This window comes from Leptopilina boulardi, unplaced genomic scaffold (genome assembly GCF_019393585.1).
Source record: "Leptopilina boulardi isolate dan_hultmark-lab unplaced genomic scaffold, ZJU_Lbou_2.1 LbouV2_110, whole genome shotgun sequence".
Lineage (NCBI taxonomy): Eukaryota > Metazoa > Arthropoda > Insecta > Hymenoptera > Figitidae > Leptopilina > Leptopilina boulardi.
This window is the reverse complement of record NW_026137653.1, coordinates 1,193,091-1,219,182: the sequence shown is the minus strand read 5'-3', so window position 1 is coordinate 1,219,182 and position 26,092 is coordinate 1,193,091. Positions and strand designations below refer to the sequence as shown.

At 26.8% G+C, this 26,092-nt stretch overlaps 1 protein-coding gene across 4 annotated transcripts in view; it reads right to left on the bottom strand.

The window, feature by feature from the left end:
* LOC127277220 (uncharacterized) overlaps window positions 1–26,092 on the bottom strand; it is a 95,752-nt gene that overhangs the window by 18,617 nt on the left and 51,043 nt on the right. For 2 of the 4 annotated variants that reach the window (XM_051298138.1, XM_051298129.1), the window contains 3 exons: window positions 14,846–15,327; window positions 4,812–4,975; window positions 3,456–3,651 (listed from right to left, as the gene is read on the bottom strand). In XM_051298138.1, the coding sequence (XP_051154095.1) occupies window positions 3,456–3,651; window positions 4,812–4,975; window positions 14,846–14,978 (493 nt within the window). In that variant the 5' untranslated portion in view covers window positions 14,979–15,327. Of the gene's footprint in view, window positions 1–3,455; window positions 3,652–4,798; window positions 4,976–14,845; window positions 15,328–26,092 lie in introns of those variants that run through there. The other 2 variants (XM_051298148.1, XM_051298158.1) reach the window with 2 other exon arrangements.

Genomic DNA, 26,092 nt, shown 5'->3' with positions numbered 1-26,092 from the left:
AAAAAATCCCCCAGTAGAACAAAAAAAAAGTTCCAACAATGAAGCTTTAACGCTTTCATATTTAATTATTCAAGTTTAAAAAGCTTTCAATCGCAATCTTAGATGAAATTAATTTTTACTTGAAGTAAAAAGTAGGGTTTGAAAATGAAAAATTCTATTTTACTTGTTTGATAATAATAATAATTAATAATAATTTTACGTTAATTAAATTTCCACAAGGAAAAAAAAAAAAAAATGAAAAACAAAATTTCAAGATAAAATCCTGGCGTTTTATTGAATAGCCAAGATATTTCCTAATGAACGTTAAAAGAGAATTAACTTGATAAGGAATTTTCTCACTTTATTTTAAAGCCATGAAAGCATTCCTTCATTCCAAAGACGTAATTAATTTTCACAGGAGAAATACATTGGCTTATAATTCAATGCAAACAAATACTATTGTCAAAAAAAAAAAAAAAAACACAAAAATTTATCCATTTTTTTGAAAATGCATTAAAAATTAATTTTAAATGCAATAATTTCTTATAAGAGTAATTAAAATTGGAATAAAAGTCATTATATAAAAATTAAAAGTAGTTCTTAATTAAACCTTTTGTGATTCTAAATGACATCAGAAGGCCAATTTTCTTTTTATTGAAAAGATAATTAAAATTAAATTATACTCTTATATATGTGAAAAAGAAAAATTCTTTCTATTAAAGAAATAAAGAAGAAATAAAAAAAACCAGAAATATAAAGAATGAAAACTACCCGTGTGGAAAAAGCCACGATCTTGCCCTCAAGAGTTCGGGGCCCCCGGCGGGGGCCCATGAGGGCTGATCCATATGGCGAATCCATGAGGGGCACCGTAGGGGCCCCGCATGGATCGCCCTCATGATCGATTAGCAAAATTTTCTAAGTCCAAAAATCAAATATTTTTTTATCACCAAAAAATTAATGTTTATAATGATTCACAACAATGAAAAACGCGTTTTTAATTAAAATATATTTTCACTTTTTTTGAAAATAACACTCACACTTATGGCGAATCCATGAGGGGCACCGTAGGGGCCCCGCATGGATCGCCCTCATGATCGATTAGCAAAATTTTCTAAGTCCAAAATTCAAATATTTTTTTATCACCAAAAAATTAATGTTTATAATGATTCAGAACCACGAAAAACGCGTTTTTAATAAAAATATATTTACACTTTTTTGAAAATAACACTCACACTTATGGCAAAATAGATGAGGGCCACCGTAGGGGCCCGCATGGATCGCCCTCATGATCGATTAGCAAAATTTTCTAAGTCCAAAAATCAAATATTTTTTTATCACCAAAAAATTAATGTTTATAATGATTCACAACAATGAAAAACGCGTTTTTAATTAAAATATATTTTCACTTTTTTTGAAAATAACACTCACACTTATGGCGAATCCATGAGGGGCACCGTAGGGGCCCCGCATGGATCGCCCTCATGATCGATTAGCAAAATTTTCTAAGTCCAAAATTCAAATATTTTTTTATCACCAAAAAATTAATGTTTATAATGATTCAGAACCACGAAAAACGCGTTTTTAATAAAAATATATTTACACTTTTTTGAAAATAACACTCACACTTATGGCGAATCCATGAGGGGCACCGTAGGGGCCCCGCATGGATCGCCCTCATGATCGATTAGCAAAATTTTCTAAGTCCAAAAATCAAATATTTTTTTATCAACAAAAAATGAATGTTTCCAATGATTCAAAACAACGAAAAACGCGTTTTTAATAAAAATATATTTACACTTTTTTGAAAATTCGCCTGAGATGATTCATGATAATAATCATAAAGCATATAATTAATTATATTTTATAAATTGCATTTGATTGGAAAATATAATTTAATATCTTAACTTTAACTAAATGATGTTAAGCACTTTTCTTTGTTAGGTATTTTTCAAGTTTAAATAGCATCAAGAAGTTAGCATTCGTTTTGAAGTAGCGTGCGTAGCGTAGTTGGTAAAGCGTTAGACTCATAGTCCGTAGGTCGTAGGTTCGATTCCCCCCATGCGTTAGATTTATTTATTTCTCAGGTTTGCGTTTAATCATTAATTCTATGTATGAATTAATTGAAAAATGAAAATATCGGTTAATAGTATGCATAAATTACATATTTTTTAATTTTTTAATTAATTAATTTATTATTACTTTTAATTATATCCGACAGTTAATTAATTAGAACGTTAATTAATAAATTCAATTTGAGTAAGAATTTAATTTAAAATTGAATAATTATTAAATAAATATGTTATTTATTCATAACTTAAGCTTATTTATTATCAATTAACTTTTATTATTAATATTATTGATTAAAAAACATTATGGCAAACTTGAGGGCAAGATGAGGGCAAACGTGAGGGCCCATAAGGGCGCCCGTAGGGGCACCCTCATGGATCGCCCATGCGGGCGCCCTCATCGATGAGCATGTCGTTTCCATGAGGGGCCCCTATGGATCATCCATATGCGCCCCTCATGGCATGAGGGCGATCCATAAGGGCCCCCGCTGGGGGCCCACATCACTTTTCCACACGGGTAATAGAAATTCTTTTAAATTAAAAAAAACAAAACATATTGAAATAATTAAAATTTTTTGATAGAATTTCACCGAAGGTCTATAAGTAATACTAAAATTAGATTTTTAGTTATTGCGGAAATATTATGAAAAATAATCTAAAAAGAGATCACGCGTCAAGTTCGAGGATTTCTTTAGCTTTTATTAAAATATTGAGAATTTAGACGAAAAGCTCTCGAAAGATATAGGAATATAGAGGTAAAATTGCGTTTGCAAGGACAAATATTTATTCAGCAGCATGCGCATTCTGCCAAGGAGCTGATATTTATTAGTTCATATATACGTCATTCTCATACTATATGTGATCACAATTTGTCCCGTGGATGGGGTTTAAAAGAAAAATTATTTTCATTTTCCAGAAGAAATTAAAAATTTTCATTTTCAACAAGATAATTAAAATTTACAAAAAGAATTATAATTTTTTATTTTCATTATAGATATTGAAAAATCGTGTTTAATTTCAGCTGATAAACATAAATTAATACATATAATCACACTCGGCTATTATATTTCCCCTTTTAAAACTGAAATGCATTTATTTTATACCAAAAATGTTGTGTCATTAAAAAAAAAAAACAAAAAAAATCTTATTAAAAATTATGAAATATTTTTTATTTTTACACACAGAGAAATATTTTATTTAAACCAAATATAATATATTTGAATTAAATAAACGTATACTACCCTTGTTATTTGGTGTAAATAATTTTTTTTTTATTTAAATCAAATAAAAATTTATTTGAAAAAAAAAAAATTTATTTAACTCTGAGAGACAATTATATTTTTTCTTTGGGTGTTTGGGTATTTTAAAATAGGAAAATTTTTTTATTTTTAAAAATCTTGATAAACTTACCTAACCAACTGAGATGCTCAATTGTTTCCAACTTTTGTTTTATAGCATTGACTTGTGCTTGAAGTTCACTAAGCGTGATACAAGCTCTTGACGAGGCCGCTTCTCGATGTTCTTGCTCTAAGGCCGACACTCGCCTTTCCAAAGAGCACACATCTATGTCAATCATTCCCGAAGTACTAGGATGAGCTCCAACAACCTTTACAAAAAGAATTTAAAACATTTTTATTTTTTTTTTCCTTAAAATTTACCCAACAATTGAAAGGAAATGAAATTCAGTGCAATAAATTTGAAAGTCCATAAATATTTTTTCTATATTAAAGTCCAAAAAATAATTTCTTTTTTTTTTTAAATTCTCTTTTTTAATTGAAAATATATAAGGGATCAAATTATTATTTACATTCAGAGAAATCTTTTATTTTATAAATATTTATTTGTTTCAAATAAATTTTATTAAAAAAATGTTTATTTGTGCAAAATTAAATTTTTTGTTTTAAAAAAATTATTACTATATGAGGCAAATGTATTTTTTATTTTGATTTAAGTGAATTTTTTTTTTGTTTCAAATAAAAATTTTAATTTGATAGAAATAACATTTTTTTATTTAAACCAAATAAAATTTATTTGAAACACATAAAATTTATTTAAATCAAATAAAATTTATTTGAAACACGTGAAATTTATTTAAATCAAATAAAATTTATTTGAAACAAATAAATGATTTGTCTTTGAGACAAAAATAATTTTTCTCTTATGTAATAAAGTTTGTATAAAATTTTTTCTATTTCTATTAGTATTTCTTTAAGTTTGCTTCTCAATCTAAAAAATTTGATCTATTATATTTGATTGTATAAATATATATACGCAAAGGCAAGAACCGCAAGTGAACTATATAGAGAACCCGAGAACTTACGGTTAACCTGTGTAATTAACAAAAACCACTTTTCACTCAAGTGCTTTGATGTTAACATTTCTGAATTTTCATTAACCTATCTTCCTCTACATACCTACATAATAAACTGTTAAATTAGTCATATTTCTAATTCGTTTTGTGTTAAAATCACAAACGCTAAATATTCCAGCTTGAAATTTTAATTAATTTTTTTTTTTTAAGAATTTTTAAAGATACAAATAGATGACAGACATAAGTTTTAAAATAAAATTTAGAAAAAAGAAAATTACAGATTAGATAGTAAATAAAAATATAACGTTGGACTGTATATAATAGAAAATAATTAAAAATAAAAAAAAAGAAAAACTAAATATAAATAATGGAAAGTTAATTTTTTTTTTTTTTTTAAAGGGACGTTAAATAAAAAAGCTTCATTCTTAAATACATGGTAAACCTTGAAAATAAACCTTGAAAGTAGTGGAAGAAGACACATCCTGCATCGTTACCTGCAGGATGTAGGGATCTTCAGATGTATTTGCCGGCAATTGTGGAGAGATGTTTAAGATTTTTTCCCCTTTTCGAAGTTTCACAATATCAAGAGGTCCAGCCTCTGCTGCATTTCTAAAAAGATCTGCAAAAAAAAAAATTACACATTAATTTTTTATAGTTTCTACAAAAATTTATTTATCGTATTATTTTAGTATAACTAAAATTTTCTCTGTGAACATTTTCACTATTTTATAATTAAAAAAAAAAAAAAAAAAAAAAAAAAAAAAAAAAAAAAAAATGGAAGACACTCGTGTTACACTTCACATTAATACAAAGTTTCAGATTAAAAACAAAGTGCGCCTCAAGGTAAAAATTTATAATTAGAAACGTCCATTTCAACGCATTTAAAAAAAAAAATAAATAAATTCCTGTAATTTAACTCAAAAACAGTGCGTGTTAAATTCATCATCTTAACATAAATAAAATGAGATGAATAAAAAAAAAAAAAAAAAAAAAAATTTTTTTCATAAAAATGAGGTGAAAAAAAAATTCATAAACATGAATGGAGAAAGAAATTAATACCTACCTAGTAGTGTATTCAATTTTCTATATATTATATTAACCTTAAGGAAATATTCATATTTCAAAATGACTAAGACCAAAATTTGATGAGGTTGCTGTTTTCAAAAAACGTGAAAGCTCGTCGTCGGGATTTACATTTGCAGAGAGAGAAAGAGAAAGAGAGAGAGAGAGAGAAACGAGGAGTAGATGAATAATGAGACGCTTATGAGCCACCGTCAGAGTTGCAAAAATTAAATTAAAAATTAAAGCTTCATCCAAGGTACCATAACGCTCTCTGTAATAATATGAATGCTTTTTCTTTTTTTTTTTTTTTTGCAAAATAGTTTCTTGAAAGAAAGAGAGACATTTTTTTTTATACCGAAAAAAAAATTCTATTTTTCGAAATAATTTCTACTTAAAATAAATAATACTTTATTCAAAGTTAAATTGCTTTGAAGAAAATTTTTATAGTTTCACCCCTAGAGAGTGAGAGAGAAAGAGAGAGAACTAACTCGTTTCGTAGCGTTTAATTGTACAGTGAAGTATTACTCTGAAAGTGATCTAAATGTCATTTCTAACTTTGCTGGAGTCCTTTATACAACAAACCAAATATGAGTTTTGCGCATCATCCAGGGATTTATAGAACGGCAAATGTGTCAAGTTCTCAAAGGAAATTAATTATTATTATTTTATTATGAAAATAATTTATAATTAATTTTAAAAATTGTGAAATTTGCAAAATTGTATATAGGCACTACAATTAAAAAAAAATTTATTTGTATCAAATAATCGGTTACTTCATCCAGAGAAATGATATATTTGCCACAGAGCAATAAATATTTATTTGATTCAAATAAATTTTTATTTAATTCAAATAAAAATTGAATTATTTATTTAATTTGATTTAAATAAAAAATTTTATTGACTATTATCAAATAAATGTTTACTTGAACGAAATAATTTTTATTTAAATTGAATAAATTATATTTAAACCAATAATTTCTGTATTTGAAACAAGTAGAATTACATTTACTTAAATAAATATTTGATTCAAGGAAATAAATATTTATTTAAATTGAAATAAGGAAATATTTATTTGATGCAAATAAATATTTATTTGAATTAAATAAAAAAAAAAAATTTTTTTTTCAGTGATATATATTAAATATATTGGTTTTGTTTCTCACAGAATGTTTCTTGGTATATAGTGAGCGCGCAGAGTCGTATATAATCAACAAAATAATGAATCAATTGAGCGGCCTGCAATAAAAACATAAACGTCCATCGTACATTCGTGATTCACGTTTCATTATCCTATTAAATCTAATGCATGCGTGGAGAAGATAGTTCTTCTCCACTTACGCACCCCTATCATTTCTCTTTAGAGATCATAAATACAAAAGAATAAAAAGTGATACAAATACGTTTCACGATTGTATATATTTATTTTAATAAATACAAATAAATAATAAATAAAGTTATTATCATACAAGTTGAAAATGAAAGTAAAACTAAATTTCCCAAAAAAAAAAAAATCCTTTTTATTATTTAAATACACATAAAGATAATAAAAATCCACTATATTTGGGTTTGATATTTTATTGATGTTATCGTAAAAACATTTTGGTGATTTACGTGAATTTTTGAGGAGTAACGCATTGCCTCGTAAAAGTGGTCGTAAAAAAAAGAACATATGTGATGAAAAAATCAATTTTTTCAAGAAATAAGTTGAAAAAATATAGGTATGTAAAATAGAGATTCGAATGACAAATCAGTGATTTCTTAAACATATTGAATTCACCCATATTTTTTTTTCCGAAAAAGAAAATAAATATCTACATTTAGAAATATGTTTGATTCAAAAAAAAAAAACTTTCTTTAATATAGGGACAATGTTTTCTTTAATTTAAAGAAATACTTTTTTCAATTTTATTTAGAATAAAAAAAAAATTTTCTTTAAATAAACTCTTCTTTAAATCGCAAATTATCTTTAAATTAAAGAAAACATTTCTTTCACCCTATCACAGAAAATTATAACCCACTTGGAAAGATTCTCCGGAAAGTGCCCCCTGTAGGTTCTATCAGAATTCCTTCGGAACTTCCAACGTAATTCCGTCGTAATTCCATCGGAGTTCCAAAGATTTTCCGATTGGATTCCGACGGAATTAGGACTCTAACAATTTTGAAAAAAAAATTAATCGGAATTCCGTCGGAATCCCATCGGAAATTCTTTGGAAACCCGATGGAATTCCGACGGAATTACGTTGGAAGTTCCGGCGGAATTCTGATAGAACCTCCATCAGGGGGCACTTTCCAGGGAATCTTTCCAATGCCTTTTAATTTTCTGTGATGGCAAAGAAACAATTTTCTTGGTGTATAGTTAAAAAAAAAATAATAAATTTAAGGGCTAAGAACCCTTAATATATTAAAAAAAAAAAAAAATAATTTTATTATTAATTTATCTTAAAGTCCCGTATATAAATAAATAATAATTGAAGATTTTGATGTTATATGAAATAAATAATTTTAATCGAGTTATAAAGCACGGGAAATTTAATCGCGCTTCAACTCTAAAAGTTCGTGCTCGATTATAATCGCGGGGGACTTTATAATAATAACAATAATAATTCATATATATGAATCGTGCTTGAGTAAACCATCAGGAGCGACAAAAGTCGTTGGGTTTGAGTATAATTATCGTCGATTCCACTCGATGTCGCAAATATTGTCGGTGCTTAAGGCATTAAGAGTTCCCCTTTGACCACTCCTGGTTCAATTAGTAAAACGGTTTGCTCGGTAAACGAGATGCGGATCGCACAAGTTCGTATAATATATATATATATATATATATCATGCATCCGTCGACCTTCGACTCACACCCTCAAAAAAAAAAAAAAAAAAAACTCAAAAATCCTTCAAATCGTATTTGCTTAATTATAATTTATATCAAATATTTTTCCTAGAAGTTTATAAAAAATTTTCCCTAAAAAAGAAAATAAATTATTTTTGTAGAATTTTTTTTTTCCATCAGTCCAAGTTAAATGAAAATGTTCAAAGCTATTTCCATTAATAAATATTTCATGAAGGTTGTAGAAACTTAAAAGATTAATTTGAAAGATTAATAATGCAAGAGATGTTTCACGAAAGGTAAACTGGAATTATTTAATAATAATCAAACTAAAGTATAGCTGTTTGTTAGCCATAATTTTTGAATTTATTTTTTGTTATACCTTTTTGCTCTACTGAAATCATTTTCATGTTCCATTTCTACTATAGCAATAGTAAAATTATTTACATGATAAACGTATTAAATTTCATTGACATGAAGACACATCCTTTTTTTTCTAGTTTCAAAATTTTATTCTTTTAAAGCAAAAATACCATTATTATCCATTGTCTATTTTTGTTATTCACAATAGTGTTCTATATATATATATATATAGTCGAGAATCGTCAATTGTCCCTTAAAAAAGAAATTCACTTCACAAGAATGAAATATTGATCCTGCGCGCATCACATAGAATATACGGATTCAAACTAAATTTCTTTTATTTTATAAAAGAATATTTCATCTTTTCTATTTTTTTTTTCCAAAATTAGAATACTTTTTTTTTTTTTGTATTTCTGCTATACTGAAGTAGGAAAAAAACATGAGAGAAGTTGCAAAGCCACAAAAGGCAGAGAGAAAAAAAAAAGTGAGCAAGGCTTTACGAAAATAATGGAGCTTTCCTTTATGCCAAAGGAAAAATACACACATGCCTCTTGAGAAGGTTTTTATTCACTTAGGGGGTGATTCTAATTAAACGAGTCACACTCGAAGACACTGCATGGTGCTTTTTCTGATCGAATTTCCTCCTTATGAATACATAAAAATACATAAAAATACATAAAAATACATAAAAATACATGAAATAAAACAGACATAAAATACAATTGAAATATAAAATCAAATTTTATTTCTCTTAAACCTCTTTGCGGCATAGTGACACTCCTGAGTGTCACTTTTTTTCTTGCACTTTTTTGAATACTTCAGCCACTATTTTACACATTTCAGTAACAAAATGTATTTAAAATGTATTTTAGAATATCTATTACAATATAACTACATTAAAAAAGTGTTTTTTTTTATAAATAAAATAAATGTTATAAACAAATTAAATTTAAAAATAGCGTTTTTTTACGATAAATGTAATTGTGACTAAACAACAATAGGAAATAACCTAATAATAATGTCTATAAAGTTTTCGGGGTCGCTGATTACGAATCTGGCATCAGATTTTCAAAATTCAAAATGGCGGATCCAATATGGCAGATGAGAAAATAAAAAATTGATCGGATTTTCTTGAAACTTGTAACTCGTGGGTTTTTGGAGGCGCTGATTACGAATATGACGTTAGATTTTCAAAATTCAAAATGGCGGATCCAATATGGCGGATGAGAAAATAAAAAATTTATAGTAATGGCTTAAAACTTGTTACTCGGGGGGTTTTTGGGTCGCTCGTTACGAATATGATGTTGGATTATCAAAATTCAAAATGGCGGATCCAATATGTCGGATGACAAAATGAAGAATTGATCGGATTTGCTTAAAACTTGTTATTCGGGGATTTTTGAGGTCGCTGATTACGAATATAACGTTGGACTTTCAAAATTCAAAATGGCGGATGACAAAATGAAAAATTGATTGGATTTGCTTGAAACTTGTTACTACGGTGTTTTTTATGAATATGACTGGATATTTATAATTCAAAATGGCGCTTTTGTGTGTGTGTGTGTGTCTGTGATCAATTTGATCAATTTTCACAAAATTGTCCTCTATATTGGATCCGCCATTTTGAATTTTGAAAAACTAACATTGGATTCGTAATCAGCGACCCCGAAAACCCCTGAGTAACCAGTTTCGAGCAAATTTGAACAATTTGTAAAAAAAATTGTCCGACATATTGGGTCCGCCATTTTGAATTTTGAAAAACTGACATCGGATTCGTAATCAGCGACCCCGAAAACCCCTGAGTAACTAATTTCGAGAGGATATGATCAATTTAAAAAAAAAAATTGTCCGCCATATTGGATCAGCCATTTTGAATTTTTTAAATTTTTTAAATCTGGCTTCGGATTCGTAATCAGCGACCCTTTTAAACCCCCTATAATGCACTTTAAAGATTCAATTTCTGTTAAAGAAAAATGTATGCTTCAAAGGGTTAATAAAAATTGTTTATCATAATGTATCAAATATTAAAATTGTTTGACGAGATTGTACTCTGTGTGTGTGTGTGCAACGACTCGAATAATTTCTCTATTTAATATATTCATGCGATTTTTTTTTTCGAATGCAATGTATGATCCTATGTTTGTCGACACTTTGAGAATGTGTCGCTATGGAAACTCACTATGGGAGGAAGAAACACACAAGTCACGTGAGTCGACGCCTCTTTTAAACTCATCGCCACGATCGATTCCAATAATACCACTCAGAGTGAGGTTGGAAGATAGGTTTCTTCACCTACATTGTAGATTTTAATCAAATTTACGAAAGCAGGGATTTTTTTTTTACGAGAGCGTATATCAGATATCCAATGACGGTGTAAATAGTTTACGTTCAACATATATTTTATTGCAGAAGAAAAAAAAATTTTTTTTCTTAATTTTCTACTCTTGATGTATTTAGAATTAAATTTTTGTTGTATTTTGATTCTAACAAAGATGAAATTGACTTTCATCTTCTTTAGGAAAATTTACTGTGTAGCAATTGTTGTTTTTTTTTCAATATTATTTTACAAGGAGAAACTTAACAAGGAACTGGCTGAAGTGGCAGTGAATTTGCGTTGCGAGTACATTGAATCTGACAAGGGTTTGCTGGGGCTTGCACGAATAATCGATACTAATCCATGTGTTTCAGGCAAGAAAGCCTCTATATACGTATATATGTATATATGTATTTATATTAATTATTCCACTATATCGGAATTTCAAACTGTGTTGGAATTCCTTAGAGGCGAATTTCGATTGTCAAATTTTCATCTTAAATTATTCACAATATTCTCTACGATGATCTAATATAGTAGAAAAGTAGTAAAAATCGTAGCTTTAATATTTTTGCGAGAAAATATAATTTTTAGAAAAGATTTGAAAACTCATTAAACTACTTTTCTCTGTAATTAAAATTTAATTTCAGTTTTATTTAACTTTACTTTTGAAAAAAAAACACAATTATTCAGATTTGTTTTTTTTTTATAGAATTTAATAATAAAAGAAGGGTTTTCAAACAACTTTAGAGTAGATCCATAGAAATAATTTTATTTGGGACAAACAAAATTTATATACAAATAAAATTTTATTTCGATTTTTTATTTAAATGAAATAAAATTCAAATAATTATCTCTGTATCTTTTCTCTGGGTGTATTCTTAAGGTATTTTCTTTTATATAGGTATTTTCTCGTATAAAATACTTGATGGATTGGAGCTAAAAGTTTGTGAGGAAATTTATAGAATATTAGTTTAGAACAACTATCCCTTATAATATGCTTTAAGCTTGTTCACAAAATTTTAGCTCTATCCATCAAGTTATTGTACATACGAGAAAATCTACAGAGAATATTTACATGTCACCTAAAAGTTATACGATATAGTATTTATAAAATTAAATTATTTTCTAAACTGAGGAAAACATTTATTTGATTCAAATAATCACTATTTGTAAATAAATATTTATTTCTGTTTAATAATTATAATTCAATGGTAATACTATTTATTTAATTTTCATAAAAATTATTTGCTACAAATAAATATTTGTTTGATACACTGAAAAAAAAAAATATATACAAAATCTGCTTTTTATGTAATTTTTACCTTAGAACAAAATCAATGCAAAAAAAAAAGTTATTTTTGACATTAGTTTTGGTCAAAATTTTTGTCCAATAAATATTATACTAAGGTTAAAAATTTCATATTTAAATAAAAAGCAGATTTTGTGTACGTTTTTCTTTCTGTTCATACCAAAAAAAGAATTGAATTTAATGGGTAAAAATCCGTAAACTTTGGATATTTGTAATCGGGATGATGTTGTGCGGTCGTATTTGTGCAAGATCAATGCAGAAACATGGAATAGCAAACGGTTTTGTAATTTCCGCCAAATATCACGTCCCTCAAGAAGACTGTTGCTTTCCCAGGAAAAGCAGATTGATGTCTATACCAATAAATCGATGGTCCAAAATCGATATTTTTATTTCCTTTTATAACCATCACTTTGAGGGTCTCTTAAAAATTCAAAATTTTACCCAAAAATTTCTGTTTATCTTGACAATATTGAAAAATTGTATTTTTAGATGATGAAAAATTTTAATCAATTTTCCCTTTCACTCTCTCTCTCTCTCTCTCTCTCTCTCACTCTCAGGTATCGAATTTGATTACAACGTTATAACGGAAACGATAAAGTTTGTCAGACTTGTGACAAGAGTTTCTGGCTATAGTGCTTTGTGGTGGATAGGCAAGAGAAGCATTGGTAAACATAATTTCGACAAAGAACAAAGACTCCTGTCAGACAAGTGCTCGTGAACAAAGAGAACAATAGTGATCGGAATTTGTTCAAAGGGTTATATATATATATATATATATATATATATATATATATATTTATTTATTTAGAATTGAAGCACAACTTGGAAGATAAATCCAAAAATTGCTGACCAATAATATAAACATAATTTTTATGAAATATTTGAGAAATTCATTCGTATTCTATCTAAGTAATTGACAAAAAATTGTTCATTCAAATACTGAGAAAAAAAATTTATTGTTTGCAACAAAATTGTTTGATTAGGCAATTTTGGTTCTTGTAACCAAATTTTTGTTGGCTGAAACAAAGTCGTAGAGTTATCTCAACCAAACATTTTGTTAGGCCAACAAAATTATTTGGTTGAATATTTTTAAATTCTACTCTCTAAATTTGAATCAGTGAATTTCACTGCTAACCAGTTATAAGTATACCAAACCAGTGAAACTTCACTGTACCAATCAGTCAAATTTCACTGGTTTGGTATACTTATAACTGATTAGCAGTGAAATTTACTGATTCAAATTTAGAGAGCAACCAAAATTTGGTTACGACAAACAAAATAATTTGGTTAACACAACAAAATAGTTTGGTCTAAAAAACAAAATGATCGTTTGTTGTCCTAACCAAAAATTTGGTTACGACGTAATCAAATAATTTGATTCGCTCACAGCTTATACTCTCTAAATCTGAATTAGTAAAAATGTTTACTAATTTGAATTAGTGACTCACTTTTTGCTTTTGAATTAGTAAAATTTTACTAAATTATTAGTAACTTTTACTAACAATTAGTAAAATTTAACTAATTCAGAAGCAAAAAGTGAGTCACTAATTCAAATTAGTAAATATTTTTACTAATTTAGAGAGTAGCTTAAGAGAACAATTAGTTACCCAGGTGAAAAAATTAACGTTACTAACGTTACTAATGTTACTAAAGTTAGTACCTATAAAAAAAATTAAGAGTTTCTAAAATATATTTTCACAAAAACTTTGACACTACTTTCCCATTACCACTTTCACTTCCACTTAAACTTTTTATAATTTTCATTCCCATTTACATTTATACTTTTTCTAATTCTCATTCGCACTTCCATTCTCACTTCTACTCTTTCTAATTCTCATTCCCACTTCACTTCCACTTTTTCTAATTTTCATTCCCATTCCTATTTCCACTTCCAGTTTTTTTATATTCATTGCCACTACCACTTTTTCTAATTCTGATTCCCACTTTCACTTCCACTTCCACTTGTTCCAATTTTGATTCCCATTTTCACTTCCACTTTTTCTAATTTTCATTCACATTCCTATTTCCACTTCCAGTTTTTTATATTCACTGCCACTACCACTTTTTCTAATTCTCATTCCCACTTTCACATTTCACATTCACATTTCACTTTCACTTTCCCACAATGGAAGTGCGAATGAGAATTAGAAAAAGTGGAAGTGGTAATGTAAATAAAAAAGTGGATGTGAAAATGGGCATGAAAATTATAAAAAGTGAAAGTGGAAATGGAAGTGCGAATGAGAATTAGAAATAGTGGAAGTGGAAACGGCAATGAAAATAAAAAAGTGGAAGTGATAATAGAAATGAAAATTATAAAAAGTGCGGGTAAGAACATTAAATACTTCCTGGTGGTCGATTTTCGACAAGTTTCTGCAAAAATAAAATTTAGAAACATTTTCTTAATTTTTTTATATGTACTAACGTTAGTAACATTAGTAACGTTAGTAATATTAATAACGTTAGTAATGTTAATTTTTCTACCTGGGTATAATCTCTCACAAGTATGGGTAGTCCAGTGATCAGAGCTCTCGCAATTAAATTTACCAAATGAGACAAATGCCCGCACTAATGGAAAATGGAAATATATTTATTGGATGAAAAAAAATTTCCTTACCCTTGATTTCTTTATTGGTGACTTGGTCAGGTCGGAAACTGGCAATTTCTTTGCGGTTTCCAATAATAAAATGAATGATGCATTCCTCGTCGCCGTCGTTGTTGCCAGTGCCGTTTCTGGTCTCGTGATCCATGGCCACTTTGAACAATTAATCGATCGATTGAAATTGCACTTTTTAGCTTGTTCAATTTAAAAAAATGTGCCCTTTTCCCGGGACAAATCACCCCCTCTTCTTCCTCTTCTTCTTCTTCTTCTTCTTTTTCTTCTTCAGGGGATTGTCGAATGACGCGTTGCCCCTCCTTCGACGGGCTCATCGTCGCATCGCCACCCTGGCAGTTTTGCCCCACCCAATAATGATTGAGGACTCCGAAATATCCTGCGACAAATACCACTGATGAGAAGAATTCGAAAAACACCGTCGATAATTCACGACCGATGTCGACTCTTCTCTCTGCATTCTCCTTTTTAAGCCATTATCCATTCTGTAAAAAAAAAAAAAAAAAAAGAAATTTTATTCCTTCATTTTCAGTTTTCTTATTCTATATGGGAAAAAGATTTTTACAATTCAAACTTTATAATATATAATTTAAAGTTTTTGTTGAAAAAAAAAATAAAACCGAGTACGTGACAATTGTTCTTGAAATCGACTTGAGAAATTCCACACGTACATATCCTAGAATCCTGTGGAATCAAATAGAAAGCATTTGTGTTATGTCTGTTATCCAATACTACGATGCCATTTTGACCTAAAACGAATTCAGGTGAATCACTAGAGAGTTTGAACGAAATTTTTCATTGTGAATGGATTCTGGACGAATAGAATTCAATGCGTGATTTTACAATTTACATTTTCAAGAGAAGGCGACAAAAAAAAAAAAAGGTGGACAAAAAATAGTTTATATAAATTTGAAAAATAAAAACGTATTTGAAAAATTTGTGAATATATTTTTTGCGCATATTTTTTAGTAAAATTTTTTGTATTTGAATAAAATAAAATTTAATTAACGTAAAAATAATTTGCTTCAAGGAAATAAATATATTTATTTGTATCAAATAATTTTTGTGTGTTTTTTTTAGTTTTTATAATATTATATAGTCAAAGGAAAGACGTTTTTCACAAAGCACTTTGAAATTTTTTTTTTTCCCCCTGGTATCATATCTTTTCCAAAGATATAATTAGAGGGAATATTGTTTTTGCGTTTAAATGAAGCACTTGAGTATAAGACGCCAACTCGACGGCAAGTTAATTTTGCTGAGAACCTTTTTGACGTTCTAAGACGCTAATATAATATACAGTCAATTTGGCTAAAAAGGTAACGATTTTTTTCAAAACAAAATTTTTTTTATGAAAAAAAAAAAAATTGATAATTATTTTTATTGGTTTCAATAATTTTGAAAAAAAATAATCAGAACTTCAATTTAAATATATAAATATTTATCATGCACTGAAAAATTGTTTTCCGTTTATAAAGTTTTAAATATTTAAATGCGTTAAAAGTAAAACAAAATTTATCTTCAGATTATAAACCGTGAAAAATGTCAACACCTATATAGATATATATATGAGACTAAAATATGCAAGAAGCTTAATTGTAAAAGCAGTCATTAATCACTTTACGTATTTTATGAGTTAGGACACTTTATAGCAATATCGATTTTATGTTACTTCACAAGGTAATTAAACTACATTATGTATTAATATGTTTATATTTCAGTAGCGCGAAGTAAATCATATTTAATTTATTGCGTCATTGATGAACAAAAAATTAATATCGCAACTTTCTTTTGAAAAAAAGAAAAATCAATTTTTGTATGGTATTTTTTTTTGTTATTGTTCAGGTTCAATATATTTGAAAATAATAGTAATTTAATGAACGTAAACGCTTGGAATTAATTTATAATAACTGAATTTTCGTATTTCCTTTGCAAAAAAATAGAATTGGCTCATGGTTCTCTCGCCTCTCAATATCGACTTGTGGCACTCCTTCACTCATAAAAATCACATTTGTTGCCTGTGAAAGGTAAAATTTCGTTGGTTACTTTCTTTGGTTTTAAAAAAAGAAAAAATGGAAAAAAAAATAACTAAAAATATTTACAAAAAAAATTTATACATTGAGAAAAAAAATTTAGTGTTTGCAACAAAATTGTTTGGTTAACGAAGCTGAAGTACGCAACGTTTATGATAAACAATTTTTAAAAAAATAATTTTTTAAAATGGAAAATTATATAATTTTTTGCCTAAAAATTATTTCTTATAGTTTTCATTAATTAACAAATTATAAAAAAAAAAATATTTTTTAGGCAAAAGATTATAGAATTTTTCATTTTAAAAAATTATTTCTTTAAAAATTGTTTATCATAAACGTTGCGTATACTTCAGTTTCCTTTTGGTTAGGAAATTTTGGTTCTTGTAATGAAATTTTGGTTGGCTGAAATAAATTCGTAGATTTATCTCAACCAAACATTTTCGGTATGCCAACAAAAAACAATCAATCAAATTTTTTGGTTGACTCAAACAAATAATTTGCTTGACTCAAACAAATAGTTTGGTTGCTTAAATACCAACAAAATTTTTTTGTTGGTCCAACCAAATTTTAGATTGCTCTGACTAAACATTTTTTTTCTCAGTGATAGAAAGAATTAAAAATAAAAAAAAAAAAAAAAAGAAATCTAAATGAAAAACACTGATTTCATTTAATAACACTTTACTTTTCTAAATTCCATTTGTATATATCGAATAGTCATTTACTTTGCATTGAAATGAAGAAGATAAAATTGTATTACCCTTTTTTGCATGTAAGTTCTATTATTTGCAAAAAAAAAAAAAAATAAAAAAATAAAGAAATGCATTTTCTGTTAATAGCATATAAAGATATTTCTACCGCATATATATAGTTTTTCTCGATATATATATATATAGATATAAACATTAGATTTTTCATGCACATACTTTTTCTCGTAGGTGAAAATATTGAAAATCGATACTATTCACTTTGAAACATTCCATAAAAGATTGCCTAGATTATTGTCAGTGTAAATAAAAATTGATGAGGAGATCGTGAAATTTACGAGCCTTTAAAAAGAAAATAATGATAGTGCAATCAGAAGCGATGCTACCACAACTTTACCTCTTTTTTTTACTCTTTTTTACATTTTCTATTTATATATATATTTATTTATTAAGATCAAAAAATTCTGTTCAATAAATTCAAATAACAGTAATTAATATTTACATTATTACTAAACATTTGATTCAAATACTCGATTATGAAATAAATATTTGTTTTAGTTTATTATTATTATTATTATTATTATTATGTGTAGTAAATATTGTTATTAAAAAAAAATTATCAAGTAATATAAAAACATAAAATAGAGAATTGTAAAAAAAACGAAAACAAAAGGAAATTATGTGTAATTTTATAATATCGAATTTTTTTGTTATCACTCTATTGAAATTATTTATGCGGCAGAAACAAAAGCAAACCCGACACATACGTTGAAAAGAGGGCGACAAATGACAAAGCTGGTAATCCGATTGGTGTGTGCTCGTCAGTTTTACTTGATAACTCGACAAGACATATGATGCAGTATACATATATCTAATTGAATGTGGGTCGATGTATAGTATGATATAATATATTATATATATGGTATAATCTATAGTATATATACTAATACTATAATACCATATATATATATAGGGTGGTACATACGAAGGGCAAATCAGCATCCGACCTATACTCGCGAATCATCCATCTCAAATACAATAATAACTCTTTAGTTTGAATTTCAAAAAAAAAAAATCATTGAATTAATCCAAGCATTTTTTTTTTCAGAAAAATTTAAAAGAATTTGAAATTTATTTCAATCCACTAAAACTCATTGAATGAGAAAATTCTTTCTTGTTTTCTGCTTGATGCGGTTTACTCGTAAAGGATTTCTCCAATGATATAAACCATTTACCAAAAGAGAAAAGGACTTTTTCAACGAAATAAAAAGAAAATCCCTTGCATAAATTATGGAAAAATAAAATAATTTTTCAAAGTGGGAAAATATGGATTAATTTGAAAAAGAATTAGGAAAAATATGGATAAATATAAAAAAGAACAAAACTTTTCCTTTTATTTCATATACGTTTCGGCAACTGATGTGTGCCTTTGTCAGTGAATATTTATTATAGTACAAATGTAACTGTAGAGTAGTGTTTAAAATTTAGATATTGTTCATATTTTAATTTAGTTGTTAAAATATTCCTTGCCAACAATTTGCAACTTACAATCACATCCCGAGTCGAAATTTAGACTCTCTATAAGTTCTCTAAAAACCTCCTTTTATCCTCCTTTTATTCTCTCCAACACTTTCATACCCTCTTTTCTGCTATATTGGAGGCTGAAAAAAGGGTTTTAAAAATGACTAGAGAGGCGCAAAAGAGGTTAAAAAAACGAAAAAATAAAAATTAAAAAAATGTAAAAATTGGATTTTTTTTTTCTTATGGACATTATTTATTGACCCTATTGAAGATATATTTATTGGTCTTTGTCGTAATACTATAAAACTTTTAGGAGGAATAAAACTTGGAAAAATTTAAATTAAGAAAAAATTCCAAGACCTCTTTTCAACCTCCAAACATGCAGATTTGGAAGTATCAAATAATAATAATTGTTACGAAAAGACAAAATTCTTTAAATTCTTTCGCCTCGACTTTTCAGAGGATACCTGAATTTTTGGGAGATTTGGTATATTTGTTGTGATATAGAAAAAACTTTCTGATATTTTAGTACAGAAAATTAAAAGTTATTAAAATAAGCTGCAACGTTTATTATTTTACTCCAATTTTGCTTATTTTAATCCATTTTAGTATTAAAATAAGCAAAATTGAATTAAAATAATAAGCGTTGCAGCTTATTTTAATGTCTTTTAATTTTCTGTGAGTGCATTTTTGAAGCGATGCGCAAAAGAGAAAAAAATAAAACATGCTCTCTAAATCTGAATAAGTGAAATTTCACTTAAAATGTGTCAAAAGTCTTCCACGTAGAAAAATAAGTGTATATGCACTTTTAAATAAGTGGTTTTCATTCAAAAATAAGTGAAGTTTCACTTATTTTTAAGTGCATATACACTTATTTTTCTACGTGGAAGACTTTTGACACATTTTAAGTGAAATTTCACTTATTCAGATTTAGAGAGTGTGTTTAAAGGGATTTTTTAAATTGCTTGTTTAGACATTAAATCAAACTAAGGGTTAAAGTAAAAAAACATTATAATGCAAATAAATAAAAAAAAATTTCGAATAGGAAAAATAAAACACGAGGAAAATATATATATTGCATAAATGAAATAATTTTCAAATAGAGAGAATATATGAAAAATATAATGAAATAGCTTATAGAAAAATTGAAATAAATTTCCATGTGTATATATATATATATATAAAGCTCGAGGCAATATATGGTTTAATTCATTGAGGGTGGACACATGAAGCATTGAATACCTCTATAATTTAGAAGAGGACGAGAAGCCAGCAAAATAGAAGTATAGAGAGGTTGATTGGTGCAACCAATCAATGCTATTGATAGGTACGGATATCGCGTAACCCCTCATTACGCACCAACTTGAATTAGTGGTCCTCAATTTCCATAGATATACACACCAATAGGGAAAAGAAGAAATAAAAAAAAAATAAGGATGGGGGGGGGGAAATTCACCTGCCTGCGGAATGCATCACAACTATTTCACAAATGACTCATGTTTGTTTGTTGTTTATCTCAATAATTTCAACAGATAGAAAGGTCACGTTCACATGGAATTCAATTATTTCTATTTTACCAAAAAAAAAAAATTAATTTTTTTTCAAAGAAATATTAATTTTTTCAAATTAATTTTTTTTTTCAAAGCAAAAAGATTTAATCTTTCCTTTTTTCAAATTTGAAAAATGAAGTGACCTGAAATGCCATGGAACAAAGCAGAGAAGCGGCAGGATGATAATGAGTTCGTCTCTTTTGAAAATAATTTGCAAGAAGCCAAAATCGTTATCGATCGATATGGGGGTATTTATACGTTTCTGCATCTCTTTCTCTCTCTTCACAACGACCCACTTTTTCGAGATCTCTCATTAACATTCTCGCGTTGTCGTTTGTTTTTTCACTCCACCCACACACAGATGAGAATATCTAAATATATATATGTATATGTGTGTGTGGTGGAGAGTCAATTCCACTGAGTGTGAAACCACCACGATAGAAACATCTTCTGTTTTTTTGAAAATATATGAAATGAAAAAAAAAAAAAATTGAAAGAAGTGTGAAATATCCACGATATTCAAATCGAATATATGCCACACCACTCTTGACGTATGTCGACGTCGATGAACGTTAACGATCGACCGACCATTTTTCGATTCACTAACGCGATCGAACGCGCGGGAAATTGTTGGATTACAAGCGAGAGAGCGAACCATCGAAATGTACGGAGGCTTGACAAGATCGGAAATTCGACCTGGGAAAAAAAAAAAAAAAAAAAAGTTGGGCTTTCTGAATCACAAAATTGTAAGCTTCAAATATAAAAGTCTCTTGCTTCATCCCTCGGGACAATAGAGAGAGAACGAGACAGAGAGAGAAAAAAAAGGAAATAAAAAAAAATTCTCGTGAGAATTTCAGATTTTTTTTAAAAAGGGTTCTAAAAATTCCAAAAAGTTCACAATTATACAGTAGAAAAAAATTTAATTTGATTTAAATAAATTATTACTTGACTGTAATCAAATAAATATTTCTTTGAACCAGATAAATTTTCGATTCATTAGTGTGTTTTATTTGTTTTAAATAGAGAAATTTTTAGTTTTACTATATACAGTTTTATTTGAGTCAAATTAAAATTATTTAATTCAAAAATAAAAATTGTTTGGCACAAATAAATATTTATTTTTATAAAATAAGTTTTTTATTTCTTTATTTTCTTAAATCAAATATAATTTTTATTTATTGAGTCAATTAAATTTTATTTGTTTCGAATATAGAAAAATTGTTGATGAGAAAACTGATTATTTGATTCAAAAATAAAAATTAATCTGATACAAATAAATATTTATTTCCTTATTTCCATGAACCAAATAATTTTTATTTGAGTCAATTAAATTTTATTTGTTTCGAATATACAGAAATTGTTGGTTTTAATAATTATTTCGTACAAATAAAAATTATTTGATACATATAATGATTATTTGGTACATATAAAGATTATTTGGTACAAATAAAAATTATTTTGTACAAATAAATATTCATTTACTTAAATCAAATAATGTTTATTTGCGTTTTAATGTTATTTGTTCGAAATACAGAAATTGTTGGTTTAAATACAGTTTATTTGTTTCAAATAAAGATTATTTGGTACAAATAAAAATTATTTTGGTACAAATAAAAATTTATTGGTACAAATAAAAATTTATTGGTACAAATAAAAATTTATTGGTACAAATAAAAATTTAGTAGTACAAATAAATATTCATTTACTTGAACCAAATAATGTTTATTTGCGTTTTAATGTTATTTGTTCGAAATACAGAAATTGTTGGTTTAAATACAGTTTATTTGTTTCAAATAAAGATTATTTGGTAGAAATAAAAATTATTTTGGTACAAATAAAAATTCATTGGTACAAATAAAAATTTAGTGGTACAAATAAAAATTTAATGGTACAAATAAAAATTTATTGGTACAAATAAAAATTTATTGGTACAAATAAATATTCATTTCCTTGAACCAAATAATTTTTATTTGAGTTTTAATGTTATTTGTTCGAAATACAGAAATTATTGGTTTAAATACAGTTTATTTGTTTCAAATAAAAATTATTTGGTTCAATTACAATTTATTCAATTATAAAATAAAAATTATTTAATTAAAAAACAATTTATTTAATGCAAATAAAAATTATTTACTTGAAGTAAATGTAACCGATTATTTGAATTAAAAAAAAAAAATTTTACTTCTATGTAATATTTATTTTTTATAGCACAAAAAAAATTTTTTTGTATAATTCTGAAGGAAAATTGTATTTTTTTTAAATTTTACTAAAGAAGAAACAATAAGTAGGAGCTTAAAAGATTCACACGTGGATGCTACTAAATTTGAAAATACATTCTCTCTCTCTCTCTCTCTCTTTCTTTCTGCATCTTTGACCAATTTGAGAGTGCGAGAATGAGTCAAGGGAAAAAAGGAAACGTGCTAACGAGGCCCGGACAACATTAATTGTGACATCCTCTTAAAGGCGTGGAACACTTCCGTCGTGCCTCGAGCCAGAAAAAGGAAGCTACCAAGACGACCTCATCGCCCACACTTGAAAAATAAATAAAGTCTGATCTTCACTCTCGTAAACTTTATACGAATAAAGATCATTGTGTCAGTCACATATATATATATATATACATATGCAATTGGCGAATATTAAAGCAAAACATATTTATTAGACACATAATAAGTCGATCCTGCCTTTACCCTCTAAATTCAAAAATGAAAACAGATTCAAAAAATGAAAATATAAAAAATTAATTTATATCAATTGCTAATTAATTTATTAAAGTATTTGTTTATTAAAATCCCCTTATTACTGAGTAAAATTTTCATTATATTGAAAATACATATTATTGGTATTTTAAATTTTGAGGAGATGAAAACCAACGCAATATGCACTTGACTTAATAAACGAGGGCGTTCGAAATGTCCTTGACGGGAACAAAGCTCGGATCTCTGAAATCGTGTCAGATAATCCTAATTATTCTACAATGAGGCTTTTATTAATTTTCATTTTCATATCCCTTTTAATAAATAAAAAGGAAAATTACATTTGCACCATAAAAAAAAAAAACAATAAAAATTTATTACTTTTTTTTTCATAATTAAGAAAATAGGAAAATATATTACCCCCTGAGAGAGAGAGAAAGAGTGCATATTCATTAATTATCTTTCTATGTCAATACTTATACGTATATGTATATAAATAATGCAATATAATTGTCCGCGCACATGTAATTAAATTTACAAGTAGTTGGTTCGCGAACTCCATTTTCCATTTAATTAAAGAACTAATCACAAGATAATCAAGGTATATTGAAACTTTTTTTTTTTTTTTAACATTTCTATACGAACTTTTGTTGATATGTTTTCCATTTGATATTGATAAATTAGTATATGTAAAAGTAAGCTTAAAATATTATTATATAGAGAGAGCTTTTGATATGATGTGCATTAAAAAATCGGAAAAAAAAGAAGAATAGTGTAAAATTCAGTCTTTATACATTTATGTGTTCGAAAATTTCATTGCGTTGCAAATTGAAAAACGAGAATTTCGTTTTCCAACCAACTATTACTTGAAATTGCATTCAATGGTGAGTCCACAGAGGCACATCACATTTCCATTATCACGGTTCAAATAACTTGCTTTACTGAATCATCTGGCCTTTATATATATATATATATATATATATATATATATATATATATATATATATATTGTATATATCCTGGAAAATTTTATTTCGCGACCATTACATTTGTCTGACTTTTACAAATATACGCAAAAGAGTAACATATTTATTCAGAATTCACTTCATTCTTGTATATAATTTTTCTTTACACTGAAAAAAAAATTTATTTATTACTTAATTATTATGAAATAAATATTTACTTGAACCAAATAATTTTTATCTGTGACATAATTAAATTTTGTTTTCAATAGAGAAATTATTGTTTCAAATATAATTTAAATAAAAATTATTTGGTTCAAGTAAATATTTATTTGCTAATAGTCCCACAGAAAATTATAAGATATATTAAAATAAGCTGCAACGTTTATTATTTTAATCCAATTTTGCTTATTTTAATACCAAAATAGGATTAAAATAAGCAAAATTGGATTAAAATAATAACACCGTCCGACACAATTCAACTTTTTTTTTGACCCACAAAAAAATACAACATTTTTGGAAACTAGGACCCAAAAAAAAAATACCCGTGTCTAACCGTTTTGTTAGATCAAGTCATTTGTGGTTTTTAGAGGTGAAAACAACCCCTAAATAAAAAGTGACAAGATATATTTTAAAAATTATTAATATTTTATAAAATTTGGTATCTGGGGGTTTTCGAGGTCGGATGTCAGATTTTCAAAATTCAAAATGGCGGATTCAATATGGCGGTCAAAAATTTTAAAAAGTTATTAATTTTTTATTTTATATTCGCCATTTTGAATTTTGACAATTTAACATCAGATTTGTCATCAGCGACCCAAAAAACCCCTAGATATCAAGGTTTAAAAAAAATTTAATAACTTTTTAAAATTTTCACCGCCATATTGAATCCGCCATTTTGAATTTTGAAAATCTGACATCCGACCCCGAAAACCCCCAGATACCAAGTTTTATAAAATGTTAATAATTTTTAAAATATATCTTGTCACTTTTTATTTAGGGGTTGTTTTCATCCCTAAAAACCACAAATGACTTGATCTAACAAAACGGTTAGACACGGGTATTTTTTTTTTGGGTCCTAGTTTCCAAAAATGTTGTATTTTTTTGTGGGTCAAAAAAAAAGTTGAATTTTGTCGGACGGTGTAAGTGTTGCAGCTTATTTTAATGACTTTTAATTTTTTGTGCCAGTAACCAATAATTTCTGTATTTTAAACAAATACACTGAAAAAAAAATTATTTGATTTAAATACTCAATTAGTTGACTATTATTAAATAAATATTTATTTGTATAAAAAAATTATTATTTGAAATGGAATTTCTTTAAAATACAAAAATTATTGATTCAAATAGAATTTATTCAATTCAAATAAAAATTATTCGATTCAAGTAAATATATATTTATTTAATAATAGTGAAGTAATCGATAGAAATTTTTTTTTCAGTTCAATAGTAACATTTTTCTTTAACTATTAAAATTTTAATAATTAAAAAGCAAATAGTGAGTCACTAATTCAAATTAAAAATTTCAAATAAAAAATTTATTCCAAATTTAGAGAGCAGATAATTATGATACAAATTTTATTTGTTCTAGTATATATTTATGGTGATTTGAAATTGCTTATGTTTTTATCGACAAAAAAAAAAAAAAATTGGAGAGCGCATCAAGAGTTTATTGAAGAATTTTACTGCACTATCTGACTTGATGGAATCAATGTTTTATTCTGGATTTTATACTTTTAATCAAAGAATATAGTTCAAAAAAATTCTCTATTTTTATGCATTCTTTT